Genomic DNA, 18,403 nt, shown 5'->3' with positions numbered 1-18,403 from the left:
TAGCCGACGTCTTGTGCAAATGCAATACAGTTGTCGTAGATCATATTTTTTTGCAAGGGTTGTGTTGAGACGTGCGGTTTGATGGAGGCAGCCTTGTGTGGGCTGCTGTCCATGGTGCTAATAGTGACAGCCAGACTAGAGACAGCGATCATGCAGACATTTGTAGGCTACTGAGTGGTCTGCATATGAGCTGTAAATGAATTGACAGGCTGTCAGCCACCGCTGGCATCACTCAACCCTGCGAAGCTTCGTGCCTATAGCTGTAAATCACAGCAGTAGACGGATTGTGGAGGGTAAATTTACGTCTATGTAGCACACAGATTTAGCCTACTCTCTTTCTTTCTCTCTCGCTCTTCCTCCTCAGCAAGCGAGAAGTATGCAAATATTTATAAGCGAATTCGGTGGGAGACGGCAATCAAAGAAGAGTATCATATTTCTGGAGTAGTGGCATCATGCCTGTGACTAATATGGGGAAATTGTAAGCCTATTTAGTGAGGGTGGGTGGTTGTCATAGTAGCATGGCTGTTATGAGTTAGTGCATCTATTTGTTGACCCTTGTGTGCATCTCTTTCGCTCCCTTCTTATGATATATAATTACTGTCCATTTAAAGGCATTGGACAATGCACCATTTGTTTTATATTATATTACAATATGAGTATTAGGTGATTGTCAGCAGCAAAGTTATATCATAATGGATGTCTTATGTGATGGTTGGTAAGTGTGTTTTCTGTCACTTGCTCTCTCCCATCTCTTTGCCATGTTGTGTGTGTGAGTATGTGCTCTGGCTGGGTTTGGTAGAGTGGTAATCACAGGAAGGGCGAATATCAGGCCTGTTTAATCGGACACCCAGCCCCAAACCGGCTTTAATCTCTTGATCCACCCGGCTCAGGAACACGAGAAGCCCCCACCGTCTGGGGGGGGGGGCGACTCTGGGAATGGCGCCTGCCATATCTGGTCTGCCAACATCGGCATTTTCCCCACCTTCTCTCCAAACCTCAATTTTCCCCCATCTACCTTAGTTAAGTCTCTCTATTAATTCTCCAGGTATATATATTATATATATAGAAGGAATCACCTCCAATCTAGGTCATCCAAGTCAGTCACAGACCTAGTTTCACCCTCCACTGTATACCGAATCCCCATAAAGGAGGTTGAGCCCTGGCCAGCCCTTCCATCCACATCCACGGGGCTGCCGCCAGTGCGGCAATCTAGGTCATTAGGTCTACAGTGTAATTATAGGAGCGCCACATCTGCTCAACATGGACGGCACAGTTGGGAATGTGGTGTTGTGGGCTTGAGCGTTAGAGGATGCTACTGTTCTAATCCCATCATGACCAGTTGATCTGTCAATATTTGTGGCTACGGCTCGGATTAGGCAAATTGTGCGCTTTGGATGTATTTATTTTTGACCTCGATGTTGCATCATAATGATTTGCGCACATTCATAGAGAGTTTGAGAAATGGTCTCGGTAAAGACACATGCACAAATGTATAGCGATTAGCATCCTAGCAGCAGCGCTGATTTAGAATAGTTTAGCGAGCCGTGTTGATGTTGTTAGCAGCCATTTTCTCAGAACTGGCCATGCCAGAGAACTGGGGGGGGGGGTCTAGCCAGTTGCTTTAGGGTCAGGGTCTAGCCATTTGCTTTATGGTGGGGGGAAACAGCCTGGATATTGCTATTGACATGTGGATATCGACCATGTGTGTACAACTACCAACCCCTCTGGTCGCCCATTTGGTTTTTGATAAACCTCCCATTGCTTCATGTTCTAGGGTTGTTTTCTGTTTGTCCACCATGCCATGCACTTCTACATCATGATGGAATCAGCAATCTGCTCCACCAAACATTCAAAATGCAGGCCATCTCAGACTAGCCTATAGGCAGCATTGATTTTTGCGACCAATGTTTTCTTGAAAGTAAAGAATACAATACAAAAATACATTGCCTCTTGTTCTATATAGTGCCATTGAATGCCAATGCTGTTCGATGCAGACTTCAATACAGTCTGCAATTGTAGTCCATGTGTACCATTTGGAACACAACTTGGTGTCCAGTCATATAAGACGGTAACATTTCCACTTAATATATAGTGCCAAGGAATGTCATTCAGTTTGTTCAATGCAAACTGCAAATGTATACAATCTTTTTATAATTGTAACACAATTCAGGGTCCACTAATAATCTCTGCCCACTTTGCTGGAGGGGGTTCAGATGAGGAGATGGGGGAGAGGGGCTCTACCAGCCTGGGGGGCTTGTGGCCTGGTCCTGGCTCTAGCCCCCCTGATGAACCATTTGGTTCTGTGCACCGAGCCGGTTAATGAAATGTGATTGCCGTCTTTGATACTCTGTAATGACATCACATTCACAGTTGTATTGGGGTGTGAATGTGTGTGCTCTGTGGTACACACACACACTCACTCACTCACTCACTCACTCACTCACTCACTCACTCACTCACTCACTCACACACACACACACACACACACACACACACACACACACACACACACACACACACACACACACACGCACACTTCACAGCATGATTAGTTGCCCCAAGTTAATTAATGTTTCAAAGTGTGACTTTACAAGTCATTGCTGTTCTTCACCAACTCTTTTTCAATTCCGTGACATGGTTTAGTATCTACTACAGTTCTGTGGTGGATCCTGTCCAAAAAAAATGTATATAGCCTAATGGAAGTGAAGAATATTGAGGAGTGACTTCTTAACCAAAGACATTCACCATAGAATATGGAGCATTTGGAAGTGTTAATTCCAGGAGCAGAACAGTCATGAACAGTCATCACTTTTCCCACCCTTTTAAAAGCTGTTGATTTAAGTCATTCAAACCAATGTTAATAACGCTCCTCGTCAGCCTCACTCTCTATCCCGACACAGATTTGTACCTGCGCGTGTGTATTTGGTGGTGCTGAATAGCATGGTTAGGTGTATAGGTCTAATATCTGGATCAGTACTGTTTTCCTGTTCTAGTTTGTATTCACATTTCTTAGCTGAAGCGCTGCCAATGTTCTGCTTTTCACATTTTCTTTCCGGCAGTGACGCCCTGATTTTGAAGCATTTTAATCACATGCGCTGTGCTTTTAGGTGTGAAGATTTAAATATTCATGCCCTGTCGCTGCCAGGGGTTGGATTTAAGGAGCAAGTGCCTTCCTTAAAGCTTTGAGAATGGTAATAAATAGATAAATAAAACATTAAAACTCTCAAATATTCATATTTAACTATATCTCTTGGAATTCTGTAGCCCATATCTCCTTTTGAAACGTTTAATGATTTTTCTACTCCTAACATAGACTTGGTTCCGTCCGGATAGATATTTGTGTGGATTCATGCTCCAGAATGCTAATAGCAGTTGTTGTTGTTGTTATTCTATCTAGCCCTTTTGAGATTTCGCACCATTTTCTTCCATTAGCTTGAATGCTAATTCTGCCCTGGGAATTCTGGTGGTGGTGCGTCTCTGCCATCTCCATATAGCTTTGGAAATTGGGTCATATTCATTTTAACTGGATCTAGTAGGCACTCTTCCATATTAAACACAGAATGATGGGCTACTTGAAGCCTCAATGTTAAATTCACTGCCTCATCGTGAGTCTGTGTGTAACTAACACCACAAAATGTTTCTGGGAGCCAGGTAGTTATATTGTACATGCTTGTTGCCATTGGTACAGAAGTCTTGTCAAGGCTTTAGCTCAACGGGCTAGCACAATCTTGTGACGTGTTGGAGAACCAGGTTTGAATCCCAGTCGGTCACACCAGCAAGCAAGACGCAGTACCCAACTACCCTCGCTGCTTGGCCTATGGCTACTTTGTATACGCGTAAGATGAGCAAAAATGGACACGAAACCGAATGGCAAAGTTTGCCCATACCAAACGCTACACTTTCAAATTGAATTGACAACAGATCTTGCGCTTAATAGTGTTGAGTAAATTACACTATCACAGGGGGCGTAACATTTCGAGACGCATTTTAAAATCAATGGTCTATTATGTTATATAAATACACGTTAAACTCCATAAATGTTCCCCACGGATACCATGAAAGTGGGAAATGTTATTAATGGCGGCTCGTTTGATTATGAGTCATTTGGAAGAAGTTCAGCGTTAACTCACAGGCTTCATTAATATTAATATGCTCTATTAAGACTGCTGTGTAGTCACAGGAGAAGGAGATGGGTTAAATTTAAACGAATGTAGAGGGACATCATGAACTAAAGAAGATTTAATCAGTTACACCGAGAATCAAAAAAAATCACTCTGGGAACTCGGAACTCGCTCGCTGTCAATTCAAAGGGCATTCGGCTCCAACAATGATTTCAACATGTCAAATAATTTCTACATTTTCGCTTTGGGAACTCTGCTCCCACGCATTCCCCTACCAACTCCACTCATGCCCTGCCGCACTAACTTCTAATGCAGACTGTACACTTTTTCGATTGCAATGTTTTGGTAAGGGCTAAATAAGTGTTGCACCCACCATGTAGCCAAGTGCCTTTTAAAATGCCTGACAGCCGTGCGTCGGTGGTGTGAGTGGGTTGCGACTGGTGAAACTGACCATCTGTCTGTTTGTGTGTGATTGTGTGTGTGTGTGGGTGTGTGTGTGTGCAGCTCCCCGCGGACTTCAGTCGACTCCACCTGGCCGACGGCTTGCACCCACAGGTGACCCACGTTTCTTCCAGCCACTCAGGATGTAGTATCACCAGCGACTCTGGAAGCAGCAGCCTGTCAGACATATACCAGGTAAGCACAGTCCGCCCCCCCCAGCTGCTCTTAAATACAAGTAAAACTAAATGCATGCTCTTCCACCGGTCGCTGCCCGCGCCCGCACCCGCCCGCCCGACTAGCATCACTACTCTGGACGGTTCTGACTTAGAATATGTGGACAACTACAAATACCTAGGTGTCTGTTTAGACTGTAAACTCTCCTTCCAGACTCACATTAAGCATCTACAATCCAAAATTAAATCTAGAATCGGCTTCCTATTTCGCAACAAAGCCTCCTTCACTCATGCTGCTAAACATACCCTCATATAACTGACTATCCTATCGATCCTCGACTTCGGTGATGTAATTTACAAAATAGCCTCCGACACTCTACTCAGCAAATTGGATGTAGTCTATCACAGTGCCATCCGTTTTGTCACCAAGGCCCACCACTGCGACCTGTATGCTCTCGTTGGCTGGCCCTCGCTTCATATTCGTCACCAAACCCACTGGCTCCAGGTTGTCTATAACTCTTTGCTAGGTAAAGCCCCACCTTGTCTCAGCTCACTGGTCACCATAGCAGCACCCACCCGTAGCACACTCTCCAGCAGCTATATTTCACTGGTCATCTCCAAAGCCAACTCCTACTTTGGCTGCCTTTCCTTCCAGTTCTTTGCTGCCAAGACTGGAACAAATTTCAAATCACTGAAGCTGGAGACTTATCTCCCTCACTAACTTTCAGAATTAGCTTTCAGAGCAGCTTACCGATCACTGCACCTGTACACAGCCCATCTGTAAATAGCCCACCTGTAAATATTGTTATTTATTTTTGCTCTTTTGCACCCCAGTATCTCTACTTGCACATCATCATTTGCATATCTATCACTCCAGTGTTAATGCTAAAATGTAATTATTTCGCCACTATGGCCTATTTATTGCCTTTACCTCCCTAATCTTACTACATTTGCACACACTGTACATAGATTTTTCTATTGTGTTTTTGACTGTACATTTGTTTATGTGTAACTTTGTGTTTTTGTCGCACTGCTTTGCTTTATCCTGGCCACGTTGCAGTTGTAAATGAGAACTTGTTCTCAACTGGCCTACCTGGTTAAATAAAGGTGAAATAAAAAAAATTAAAAAAAACATCTGTACAAGTCCTCTAAATGTCAATAGAGCAGTCCCCCTTCCAACCCCCCCACTCTGTAAGTAGCAACCAACCAAGCAGGCCTCCCTCAAATGTCCCCATAACCTCCCAACAACGCCCCTCCCAACACCATCTAAACGCCCATAGAACAGAACAGGCCCCTCCCACTCCACCATCTCGTGACTGTAGTCGGGCCCCCAAAGCCAATCACACCTAATCCTCTTACCACACACAGGCACCCCATTGGCTCCCTACGTCGTCATTTGCTGTGTATCTGTGTGAGTTCACTGTGCGGGTGTGTATTAGTCTGTGTCAGTCTGTTGCCATTTCTGTGTGTGCGAGTGCACTATCTGTGTACAGTACATACTGCAAGTGTGTGTGTGCGTGTGGAGCGTTCGGGGGCCGGTTGTGCCCAGGCCCTCATCCAGTCTTAGGGCCATCTGCTCGGTCCTCATTAACAGGTCTGTTGTAGCGTCTCCATGAAAGCCCCGTTGTCTACTGTCCGCTCCCTTTCCTCTTTCCCTCCATAACACCTTTCCTTTGCCAGTCCGCCTCTCTCATTTATGACCTATCTGTCCGTAGCTTCTCATCCCTCTTTCTCTCTCTCCCTCTCTGTCCCGCCCCATTTCTACTCCGTCCTACTCTCTCATGAATGGAGATGACCCCGACCCACCTCTCACTTCGTCTGAGGAGGATAGATTTACCGTCTTCAACGCGTAGAGAAGATGGATGACATGATGGTAGTTCCTCCCTGGACAAGCATGTGTTTTGGGTTGATGGCTGTCCACATCAGGACTGGAGGATAGAGTGAAGGAGGGTAGATCCAGGGTAAAGACACAGGAACATTTAGTCAGTGTATAACGACATCACGGGACTCCAATTAGATTTGTTTCCGCAGCTGCAGACCTGTGACTGTTTGTTGCTTCAATCTCCTTAATAGTGATGAGACCAAGTCCGGTATTTTACATGGTTAAAGGACAATATTGTCTTATTAGTAAGACTTTATGTCTACAAAAAGACAACTGTTCAGATTTCTGAGTATTCTTGACCGATGTCTACTAGGGTGAAGCTTTTTGGCGATGCTGCCCGTTCCTCTCATCCACGAGCCGTGTCCGCTGGAGGGCGCCATCGTCTTTCTCCCAGAGAGAAGAATAGAGCTGCATCCTCTGTCACTGCCTTGCAAACATGGCCGACTGTTTTGTGTCTGAATAAATCATGAAATTGGTTCTTCAGAAGGACACTTGAAAGCATTGATCCAGGAATAGCCCTGTTGAAATATTAACTACCCCCCCCCCCTTCTTTTTTCGTTCACCACACATTTATGGATCATACATCACATTCACACGCATGCATGTACATGCGCACACACTCACACACAGAAGGGTTCAGAGTTTCTCTGTATTTCGAGGTCACATTTGACGTTTTTGATTTGGTTTTTAACGGTTCAGGGTTCCCAGTGGGTTGCGAACATTGTCTAGCTCATTGGAAATGTTGTGCAAATCAGATCCGAAGGTGTCGCAATCTCCCACACGAACACACTTCTCAATTATGATCAGGATCAGCACACAACTCATGAGCATTTAGTCTGTCATAAGCCTGATTCATAAACCGAGGTGGGTGGCTAATACTGAATTAACATACAACAATATGTAATCAATGAAAGCTACTGTGTGAGGACTAGCCTAGATCTTACTGTAGACAAGTAATGGGGTCAATGAAGATGTCCAGTGACTCATATCTCTGCTATTTTAGGACAGTGTCCTTCTGAGGTTTGGAGCATGCCAACAATGTTTTATTACTGTGGAATGTAGCTGTTTCTACCGGGTTTCAGCATCCATAGACATTGACTTTCACATCAAGGTGAAGACTGGATAGCTGTTTTCTGTTTTCACTGCTGCCGAGATTTCCAGATGACTTCAAAACAATTTTCTAGGAATCTCCATCTCAGCACCTCAGTTATTCCCTGTCTGCGTGGAAAACCGACGTACCTCGATCTTCAGATTTTTCCACGGTTTCACTACTTCCACACTCTACCAACCCCTTCCAAGGGAAGAACCACACCCCCTTTACTCTCTCGCCCCATCAGGCCCCTGCCCTGCCCACATGGCTGACCTCATGACGCCGAGTGGCTACACAGATTGCACCCTGAATCATTAATGAGACGTTTGCACATGGTGGTTAAGGAGGAATGACATTCTGGGCTACGTTCTGTGAAAGACGGGGGGGACTCTTTCAATTTCGGAAAAATGTAAACACAACTGACAGCCCGGGCGGTAAAGATGCACTAGGACTAGGTTTCTGCAGGCAATTTACGAAGGCGACGTTGTTTCTAGCTCTCGCTTTGAAAAGGCAGGAGTTTAGGGACCGCATTCAGGTAAGAGGAGTTGGTTCTCACTCGACACATCTGGGCCAGGATTGTTTTCAGTTTTCATTTCCCTGTGTTTCATGCGTGGTTTTCGTTCTCTAGGCGGGGCTCGTGTTGAGAGCGCAAAACACGCAATATGGCCTCTCAGCGGTATTTATAGTGTGTGAGAAGCCTTGATGGATGCGCAGCGCCACGGTTTCTATTAATATCTCTGTGACATTGTCAATTGCATCACTTTCGCTCCCTCTCGTTGTTCGTTTTTCCTCTCTTTCCTCCATATTTTATCTCACTCTTTCAAAGAGGTTGTCAGGCTCTAAGTGCAAGCTGGAGTGGGAGAGCGAGAGAAAGAGTTGTGAGATAATTAGCTGGGTGTTTTATGCATAGTGGGGGTGTTTGATGATGCAGTGTCTCTCACATGCACCTCTTACTGAACGGGCTAGATGTTGAAAATACGATTGGTGGTGTCTTTTCTTGGTTGTACTGTGTTACCACTGACATGGTTGTCGCTTTTGATGCGTTGGGTTGATGCAGGTTCTGCTTATAAGCATACTTTTTTTTTATTTTTTAAATTGCCCGCCGTTATGTGAAGTTATTGCACCAAAACCCAGATTTTTATATTTGCCATCCGATAATCTCCGCCCACCAGTTTGCAGCTATTACTACATGGAGTAGATGGGATGGAGCAGACAAATGCTTAGCACAGACCAGCGACCCTTTTCCTCCACTCATGTTACTAAAACTCACTGGTTAAGCTTGATGGTTGGTGTTAAGACGGAGACAACTGTTAGGTCATTGTCGTTCCTTTGACCCTCAGGCCACGGAGAACGAGCCGGGCGACATGGACCTCAGCGGCCTGCCCGAGACCGCCGTCGACTCAGAGGAGGACGACGACGAGGAGGACATGGAGCGAGCGTCGGACCCCCTCATGAGCCGTGACGTCGTGCGGGACTGCCTCGAGAAGGACCCCATGGACCGCACCGATGACGACATAGGTCAGTCCGTGTGAGCACACAGAATCTTCCTCTAACATTCCCTCAAGGTTCCCCCCTCCCCCCTTTTGATTGTCTGTAAAGGAACTTTCTCACAACATTCTGGGAGCCAAAATCTATTTACCTGGTAGCGTGCCAGTGTTTCCCTACTGTTAAGTAGTCACTAGGCAGAGTGCCGCCCTCTCCCTTCCCTGCTTTGCTATGTTGCTTCTTGCCTCAGTTTGGCTCCGATTGGTTTTAATCAATCATGTTGGAACAGAAAGGGGAACCCTACGACTATTCCGCACAACGATTGAACCCTTACGCTAAACCTAGAAACAACTGTTAATATGCTTATTCCATTGATTACAGTACTACTGCTAAAACATCTTGTAAGTGCTCGCTCATTATTTTGGCAACACATTTGGAAAAGCAATGGGAACCAATTAGCTTTGGCTTTGTTCACAAAGGGGAAATCATACCCCGAGTTCCCATTGTAGGCTCATCAGAGTTTAATCAAGCATTCGCAATTTTTAAATAAACGATCCACAGCCTACCCCCCTTCTCCCAGTGCCACGCCCTTAGTGTATCTCAACCCCCGCCCGTCTGTATTAGCTAGCTACTGTTAATGATGTGCCCGACTCTAGGCCTTCGTGCTCTACTGCTTTCATTAGGTGAATTTATTTTAGCCCAGCGTGATATTCTGTCTGTGCCACACAGCAGCCTGTGATATCATAGGCCTGTTAGCAGCAATACAGTGATAGCGATCAAAAAAAGAGAGACTAGTTCACATTTACTCCCATTTGAAACTTCGATGTGGTGTGTGGATGCAAAAAGAGAAACCCCCCCCCACTCTCTGTGCCGGCAGGCTTTTTTAGGTCAACGCCGTACATCCTTGCCTCTCCTCTCCCGGCACATTAAAGTTTCATGCCAACCACACAGGTCAGCCCCGCACCCCAGACTTGTTTTAGGTGCCTTGGAAGGGGATGGAGTCTCTTTGCTGGTCCAAAATCCCCCCCCAAACTCCACAGCAAGCTATTTCAAGGAGCCCCCCAAAAAATGCATGGCACAGGAAACAGGATAGGCAATGACTTATACAGCTGAGCTGAAAGCCCCAAATGTGAATCAAGGTTGACAAACTGTGGAAGAGAATTTTGTTTTGGAACTGGCCGACTATCAACCTATGTATCTATCTAACAATGATCACAAAATGTTTACACGCAGAAGGTAGCGCAGTTGTGTTTTAAAAAATTCTCGATTAAAATGAAATTGATAGTTTGCCTTAGTGTACTTAAGATAATCCTCCCGCTGTTGGGTACTCATCACTATTGTGGGGTTGAATTTAATTCACTTTCTCTCACGCTAGCTGTGCCCTTTTTTTTGTCCAAAGCCACAGAGAAGGTGAAGGAAGAGTGAAGGACTGCCAAGTCCTCCTATGCTCTGTCTCTGTGTCTCTCTCTGTCTGTGTGTGTGTCAAGACCTTCCTAACCCCCCCCCTCCAACCTTTCCACAGAGCAATTACTGGAGTTCATGCATCAGCTGCCAGCGTTTGCCAACATGACCATGTCGGTGAGGAGGGAGCTGTGTGCCGTCATGGTCTTTGCCGTGGTCGAGCGGGCCGGCACCATCGTCCTCAACGACGGGGAAGAGGTGTGTGTGTGTGTGTGGAGGGGGATGTGTGTCCTAAGTGACTCTCTTATGTCTGTATTGTGTGTGCCTTGAATGTGTCTGGGTTTGCACGTCTATGGCCTGCACATGCACTTTGCCCTTGCCATTACCAATGAAGGTTTCTGATGTTTTTTTCCTCCTATTGAACATGAATGACTGCCATCTCCAAGCGTCTTGGGATCATAAGATTGCCTAAGGGGACCAGAAGAGAGATCACTTATCTACTTTCTCTTGAATGAAACCATTTTGGTCTGGTTTTGCATCCAAACAATAGTGAAAAGCCATTACCCTTAAGGGCAGTTCACTTCAGTGGTAGTCCAGTCAATGTAAAATAACATCCCATTGAGCTGATGTGTGTTAGCAATATGTCCACATTACTGCCTTAGTGCAGTGTCGGATTTATATATATTGTTGATGATGCTATAGGGAAGAAATTGAGGGAGAAATTGATCTCTTGCTATAAAATGTGATATCTTTTACTATCGTAATAAAAGGGTAAGCTTCCAGTTATTGTGGCGTTAAAACTGAGCTGTTTTATACTATTGAAACATTTGTGACCAACCATTAAAGATATCTACTTGTCAAAGAATGTGATGCTCATAATTTTTGTTCAATTTGACTCCCTGCCCAAAAAACAAAATAGCGTGATACATTGGTCCACTCCTCAATCAGACATGGCTAACCTGCTAACTAATCGCTCATTGTGATTAAACAATGTGCATCAAGGATCATTGTGGTGATCATTTCCTTCAACATTGATCCTAGCCTGATATGAAACCATTGATATCCACTGAATGATCACGGAGTACTTCTGACCCCCCAGCTGGACTCGTGGTCAGTGATTCTGAATGGCTCGGTGGAGGTGACGTACCCTGAGGGCAGGCCTGAGATCCTGTGTATGGGGAACAGCTTTGGGGTCTCCCCCACCATGGAGAAGGAATACATGAAGGGAGTAATGAAGACCAAGGTGGACGACTGTCAGGTAAAGGCTGGCTCTTATGATGGACGATTGGTATATTGAGCTGTGTGATTTTTACTGGACCTTGTTATTTACTTATTTACCTTGTTATTTATTTACTTATTTACTTGCTTGAATTAAGTATCTAGTTATAATTGTAACCGTTTGCCAATAATTCAAAATGAATACACTGGGGTTAATTTACCAAGAGATTTTGTATTTATGTCAATGGTATCATAAAATAGATTGGATCTCAGCCATGTTGGTCTAAAAAGGATTGTGTCCCCAAGCTAACTACTACCCTCTCTCTCTGCTCCAGTTTGTGTGCATAGCGCAGCAGGACTACTGCTGCATCCTCAACCAGGTGGAGAAGAACATGCAGAAGGTGGAGGAGGAGGGCGAGATCGTCATGGTCAAGGAGCACCGCGAGCTGGACCGCACCGGCACCAGGAAGGGACACATCGTCATCAAGGTGGGTTCCTTCATTCTTGAACAAAGCCTCGTAAAAGGTCCCGCGACGCGTTCATATTGGGTGTCCTAAATGCTATGTGTCCAACCTTCAGTGTTACTGGAAGGATTCTGATCTAATCTCTATTATCGTTGTGAATGGGATAGAACAGAAGAAGAAGAGAAAAGTATTGTCCACATAAATGTGGAAAGTTGCCTTTGGTGTCTTCACAGTGACATGGTACTTGAGACTCAAAACAAACGTGAATACGCTTCTCCTCGTACACCTTCTCCCTTAGGGTACGACGGAGCGTCTGACCATGCACTTGGTAGAGGAGCACTCGGTGGTGGACCCCACCTACATCGAGGACTTCCTGCTGACCTACAGAACCTTCCTCTCCAGCCCCATGGTCGTGGGCAAGAAGCTCCTCGAGTGGTTCCATGACCCAAGCCTCAGGGACAAGGTCAGCTTCCAGTACAAAAGCTTTTACTATCCATTTCAGTGAAGTATTTCAGTCATTGCATTGTAATGGAAGCCTGACAGTACTTAATAACCGTAATAGCCAACGCATAGTTAATACCACATAGATTAACAGGCGCATGCAGCAACACTCTTACATATCCGCTTGTTTTTCACCACCTGTTTTTTTTTTTTACAATGTATAAAAGTAGAGACTCAGAAAATGGTGCTTAATGTACTGCAGTTGAGGAACAATGGTAAAGTAATTCTGCTTTGAAAGTTGATTAACTTGAAGCCCACTTTTGAGAAAATGGTCCTTGAATAATTATGTACACCTACCGGAGAGCTCTCCTTTGTCTATACCCATTCAGTATCGTTCACACCCTCTTAAGCCTTAGTCCCACCCATCTCTTTCAGGATTCACATGAGGCCATGTGGTAAACACAAGTTTATTTGTCACATGCACAGAGTACAGAAGGTGTAAACGCTACAGTGATAGTACTTGCAATATCAATAACAGAAAGTGTCCAGATAAAATTATTTTAGAAATATTCTATCGTTATTAGATGACGCTTACCAGATCCAAAATGATATAACCCCCCCAGCCACACCTAGCTAAGTGGATGGGTCACTATTGTCTAGACAGGTACACATGTTCATGAAATGCAATCGGTGGCTGTAATCACACCTGCTAATTTGATGGGTCATGTAATAACCCGGCCGAATTGGAGTCTTTGGTTTAGACATGTAGCTAGCTAGGTAGCAAGCTAGCTAAACAATGAACCGGCATAACCCCAACTCATACTACTACCAATACAAACATTGTCATAGCTGTAGTGTGAATCTGCAGGTAGCTAAGGCTAACAAACTAGGTTCAATGTTGACTAGCTAACATTAGGCTATAACTACCCATTCAAATGGATTTCTGATTCGAATAATATTACTACACGGATCATACACGTAACTTTAGCTAGCGAGCCAGCAAGCTAACGTTTGCTAGCTAACTAACAGTATGCTTTAACTTGCAATAAACATGACTTTCTGACAAAATTAGAAGCTTAGATCTATAAAATGTAGCTAGACTCTTACCCATATACATGGATGAATGCTTCACGGTGGACTGGAACCATTTAACTCTGTTTTGTTTGTAGCTACATCTTGTTTGGCCAGCGCTGTGTCAAGTCACTCAGGTTCTCACTGACTGTGGCGTGTGCAGAAAGTAGCCCATCCCTTATTCCTCATGATCGGTCGATAGCGCCTGCTAAATTCAGGGCATCAATCTTCTTGCAAAAAGTATAACACAACTTTTGTAGTTCTTGATGGCTAACTTTATATCTTTAAAAAACGGCAAGGTAGAAAGTACTGTCAACACATACTGAATTCCTAACGTTATAGACAGAAGCGCGCTACATGGCAGAGCAAACCAAACTCATCTCCCGGCTTGTCAAGCCCATTCATTATCTCAGCCAATCATGACCAGTGGGAAGGTTCCTGACTTTTTCCATCACTAAACCAACCAGGCTTGTATTTTAACGATTTCATTTGTATTTATAGATGGAATACAAGTTTTATTAAGGCAACACCTTTTTTTTTAACTTTCAAATATTGCTCCTGTGAAGTAGTGATGTGCGACATACGCCTAGTTTCCTGAAACAAGTCACATATGCTTACATACACGCAGATTGAATTACAGAGATGAATACATCCTTACATGCACCCACACACAGACCTAAGTGTGAGGAAATGCATCGAACTAGCTAACGTTCAATCCAAGCCCATGCTCACCCACTTTATTAGATTTTTTTTTTTACCGTGAGTGAAAATGAACTTTCTTCTTTACATCCCCAGGTTACACGGGTAGTCTTGCTGTGGGTGAACAATCACTTCAATGACTTTGAAGGCGACCCCGCAATGACTCACTTTCTTGAAGAGTTCGAAAGCAATCTGGAGAGAGAGGTCCGTGTCTCAGTTAAGCATAGCATGTTTCATATCCAGTTCAACCATCCTTTGCCTTCATTATATATGCAGTCAAGCATTCAAATTGTCAAAACATTTGCCTTGCGCTAGCCTCTTGTTTTACAAATAAATGCTAAAATATATATTTTTTCCCCTTTCACATAGTAACAAAGTTGAGATGCAAACCCTGAATTGCGCAATATACTAAACATTCTCAATTTTCTTTACAGAAAATGTGCGGCCATCTTAGACTGTTAAACATTGCCTGTGCTGCTAAAGCCAAACTGCGTCTCGTGACACTGACCAAGCCGTCGAGGGAGGCCCCGCTAGCCTTCACCCTGCTGGGGGGCTCTGAGAAGGGCTTCCGCATCTTCATCGACAGCGTGGAGCCCGGGAGCAAGGCCGCAGAGGCCGGACTCAAACGAGGAGACCAGGTGAAGTAACAAGAACGTTCTTTGTGTAGCATTTTTTTCACACGTTCAAAATGCTTCACATAGAAGAAAAAAGTAAGGAAAACTTCCCTCCTCCACTACCAGTGTATGTGTAGCACCCACCTGATTGATGGTATGGCTCTGCTTTGCGCCAGAAAGATCACTTACATATCAGACAGCAATGACGGTGTAGAAGGGATGAGTGCTCATTCACTAGACTAGTTTACTCAGCACTGATTTTTCCCACTTTGCCCCAAGGGTTCCAAAGTGCCTAGGTTAAATCCAGGATGACAGCTTGGAAACCCTACTTGACTGTGCTTTCTGTGTGGCTTAAAGGTATACTCTTAAACACTTCCCTGCAGCTGCTTCCCAAAGGAAATATGAACCATAGCATCCTGCAAAGCATTTTTACTCTTTACAATTCTCCTGTCACAACGTCTCATGTAATTGCCATATACACAGTGAGTGACTCTTAACACAGCGTCCCCCAAACTCTGTCCTACGGACCCCAAAGGGTGCACGTTTTGGTTTTTGCCCTAGCACTACACAGCTGATTCAAATCATCAAAGCTTGCTGATGAATTCATTATTTGCATCAGCTGTGTAGTGCTAGGGCAAAAATCAAAACGTGCACCCCTTGGGGTCCTCCAGGACTGGTAAACACTGCTCTAACGAGCTCAAATATCCTTATCAATCTCACTACCCTTTTCATCGGCCCATTAACGAGACCGCTTAGCCGAACTTACGACCAGTGTTTCTTCTAATAAGGGCTGACCCAGAAACGACCTGATTTGCACCATCAACACTGTGGTAATGACTGCAGAGGAAGGCCCCTCACTCACAGAGAGATCAAAGATCACTTCCTGGTGCACCCAGAGATCACTTCCTGGTGCACCCAGAGATCACTTCCTGGTGCACCCAGTGATCACTTCCTGGTGCACCCAGAGGAATGGAAGGTGGCTCGGTGGCACACTCATGTGTAAATGCAAAGTCCTCATGACAAGGCAGCACTGGTCATAAAGCAGCTAAGAGGAAATGGACAAGTAGTGTAGCTGTTAGAGAGAAGGACACGGGAAGGGGGGATTCTTCCAACACCTGGGAGGATATACGGTAGATGAGTGTCAGTGTTATGTAATAGAATAGTTCACGTGGCTCATAATGGGGTGCTTACGTCAAGAGTTGTGGATTTGACTCCTGCAGGAATTAAACGGATCGAGGATGTGGAGGATTACTGTATGTAATGTTGTGGTATATTTGTTTTGTCTTTGAACAGATTCTGGAGGTGAATGGGCAGAACTTTGAAAATGTCCAGCTCACCAAAGCCAATGAGATCCTGAGGAACAACACCCACTTGTCCATTTCTGTGAAAACCAATCTTTTAGGTGAGAATTTTGAGGGCAAACTAACTATGAATGTACTACTATACTGAATAAAAAAGGGTTGGTCCCATACCACAAATGGTTCATAATATGATACGCACAAAAAGCTCATTTTTCTCAAAATGTTTTGCACAAATCAGTTTACATCCCTGTTAGTGAGCATTTCTCATTTTCCAAGCTAATCCATCCACCTGACAGGTGTGGCGTATCAAGATGCTGATTGGTGCGCCTTGTGCTGGGGACAGTAAAAAGCAACTCTAAAATGTGTTTTTGTCACACAACACAATGCCACAGATGTCTCGCGTTTTGAGGGAGTGTGTAATTGGCATGCTGACTGCAGGAATTTCCACCAGAGCTGTTGCCAGAGAATGTAATGTTAATTACTCTACCGTAAGCCGCCTTCGTCATTTTAGAGAATTTGGCAGTACATCCACCCGGCCTCACAATCGCAGAGTACGTGTAAAAGGCATTGTGTGGGCGAGTGGTATGCTGATGTAAATGTTGTGAACAGAGTGCCCCATGGCGGCGGTGGGGTTATGGTATGGGTAGTCATAAGCTACGGACAACGAACACAATTGCATTTTATCGAATTTGAATACACAGAGATACCGTGACGAGATCCCGAGGCACATTGTCGTGCCATTCATACGACGCCGTGACCTCAGGTTCCAGCATGATAACGTACGGCCCCATGTCGAAAGGATATGTACACAATTCCTGGAACCTGAAAATGTCCCAGATCTTCCATGGCCTGCATACTCGTCAAACATGTCACCCATTGAGCATGTTTGAGATGCTCTGGATGGACAGCGTGTTCCAGTTCTTGCCAATGTCCAGCAACTTTGCACAGCAATTGAAGAGGAGTGGGACAACATTCCACGGGCCACAATCAACAGCCCGATCAACTCTATGCGAAGAAGATGTGTCGTGTTGCATTAGGCAAATGGTGGTCACACCAGATACTGACTGGTTTTCTGATCCACGCCCTGTATCTGTGACCAACAGATGCATATCTGTATTCCCAGTCATGTGAAACCCATAGATTAGGGCCTAATGAATTTCTTTAAATTGACTGATTTCCTCATACGAACTGTAACTCATCTTTGAAAATGTTGTTTTTTAAATATTTTTTGATCAGTATAATAACTAATACTAATAATATAAGTAACAGTATCACTAAGCCTTGTTTCACACAGTAATGAAGAGGAGCAGGTAAGAAATACTCATCCGTTTCCCGCCCTTTCATCCACCCAGTGTTCAAGGAGCTACTAGCCCGGCCGGAGCACGACCACGAGGCAGAGGGCGAGGATCCGCCAGAGGTGGACCGCAAGAATGGAGCCCCGGCACACCTGCCCAAGATTGGGGACATCAAGAAGGGCTCACGCTACTCCATCCCTGACCTGGCGGTGGACGTTGAGCAGGTGGTTTGTTATGGACTACAGTACCCATAATGCTTTGTGTATGGTATCGGGCACGGATTCATTAGGCACCAAACGGAAGAAAAAAGACTGAAACAAGGAAGGGACTACCTGACATTGTCCAATCGCAAATGCTTGTTTTCGTTTTCCGTTGCAAAACGTTTTGCTACATTGTGCCTTTATGAATATGTCCCCCGGTTTGATCTCAGTAAAGACATTCCTAAAGCCTAACCTAATGGTATCCTGCCTCCTCCTTAATGCAGGTGATGGGCCTGGAGAAGGCCAGTAAGAAGGCCAAAGCCAACACGGTGGGAGGAAGGAACAAGCTCAAGAAGATCTTCGACAAGACGCTCACCAGCATCCTGCCCCCAAAACCATACAAGTAAGAGCCCAGGGGGAAATGTAACGTCACATTTGGAGAGGAAAGGAGAGTGGAAGAATAATAATAGGAGAGTTGAAGAAAATAGAAGAGGAGAGTGTGGAATA

General features: G+C 44.8%; 1 protein-coding gene across 12 annotated transcripts in view; it reads left to right on the top strand.

Moving 5' to 3' along the window:
• Window positions 1-18,403, top strand: part of LOC112256345 (rap guanine nucleotide exchange factor 2-like) — a 138,906-nt gene that overhangs the window by 107,114 nt on the left and 13,389 nt on the right. For 8 of the 12 annotated variants that reach the window (XM_042325631.1, XM_042325633.1, XM_042325632.1 and 5 more), the window contains 11 exons: window positions 4,626-4,757; window positions 9,048-9,225; window positions 10,715-10,851; window positions 11,693-11,851; window positions 12,147-12,299; window positions 12,574-12,738; window positions 14,583-14,702; window positions 14,921-15,124; window positions 16,394-16,502; window positions 17,754-17,920; window positions 18,181-18,299. In XM_042325631.1, the coding sequence (XP_042181565.1) occupies window positions 4,626-4,757; window positions 9,048-9,225; window positions 10,715-10,851; window positions 11,693-11,851; window positions 12,147-12,299; window positions 12,574-12,738; window positions 14,583-14,702; window positions 14,921-15,124; window positions 16,394-16,502; window positions 17,754-17,920; window positions 18,181-18,299 (1,643 nt within the window). The remainder of the gene's footprint in view (window positions 1-4,625; window positions 4,758-9,047; window positions 9,226-10,714; window positions 10,852-11,692; window positions 11,852-12,146; window positions 12,300-12,573; window positions 12,739-14,582; window positions 14,703-14,920; window positions 15,125-16,393; window positions 16,503-17,753; window positions 17,921-18,180; window positions 18,300-18,403) is intronic. The other 4 variants (XM_042325636.1, XM_042325630.1, XM_042325638.1 and 1 more) reach the window with 1 other exon arrangement.

The sequence above is a fragment of the Oncorhynchus tshawytscha genome, linkage group LG08 (assembly GCF_018296145.1).
Source record: "Oncorhynchus tshawytscha isolate Ot180627B linkage group LG08, Otsh_v2.0, whole genome shotgun sequence".
NCBI classification, from domain to species: Eukaryota; Metazoa; Chordata; class Actinopteri; order Salmoniformes; family Salmonidae; genus Oncorhynchus; species Oncorhynchus tshawytscha.
Note: the sequence above shows the minus strand (reverse complement) of the source record. Positions and strands in the feature narration are given on the sequence as shown.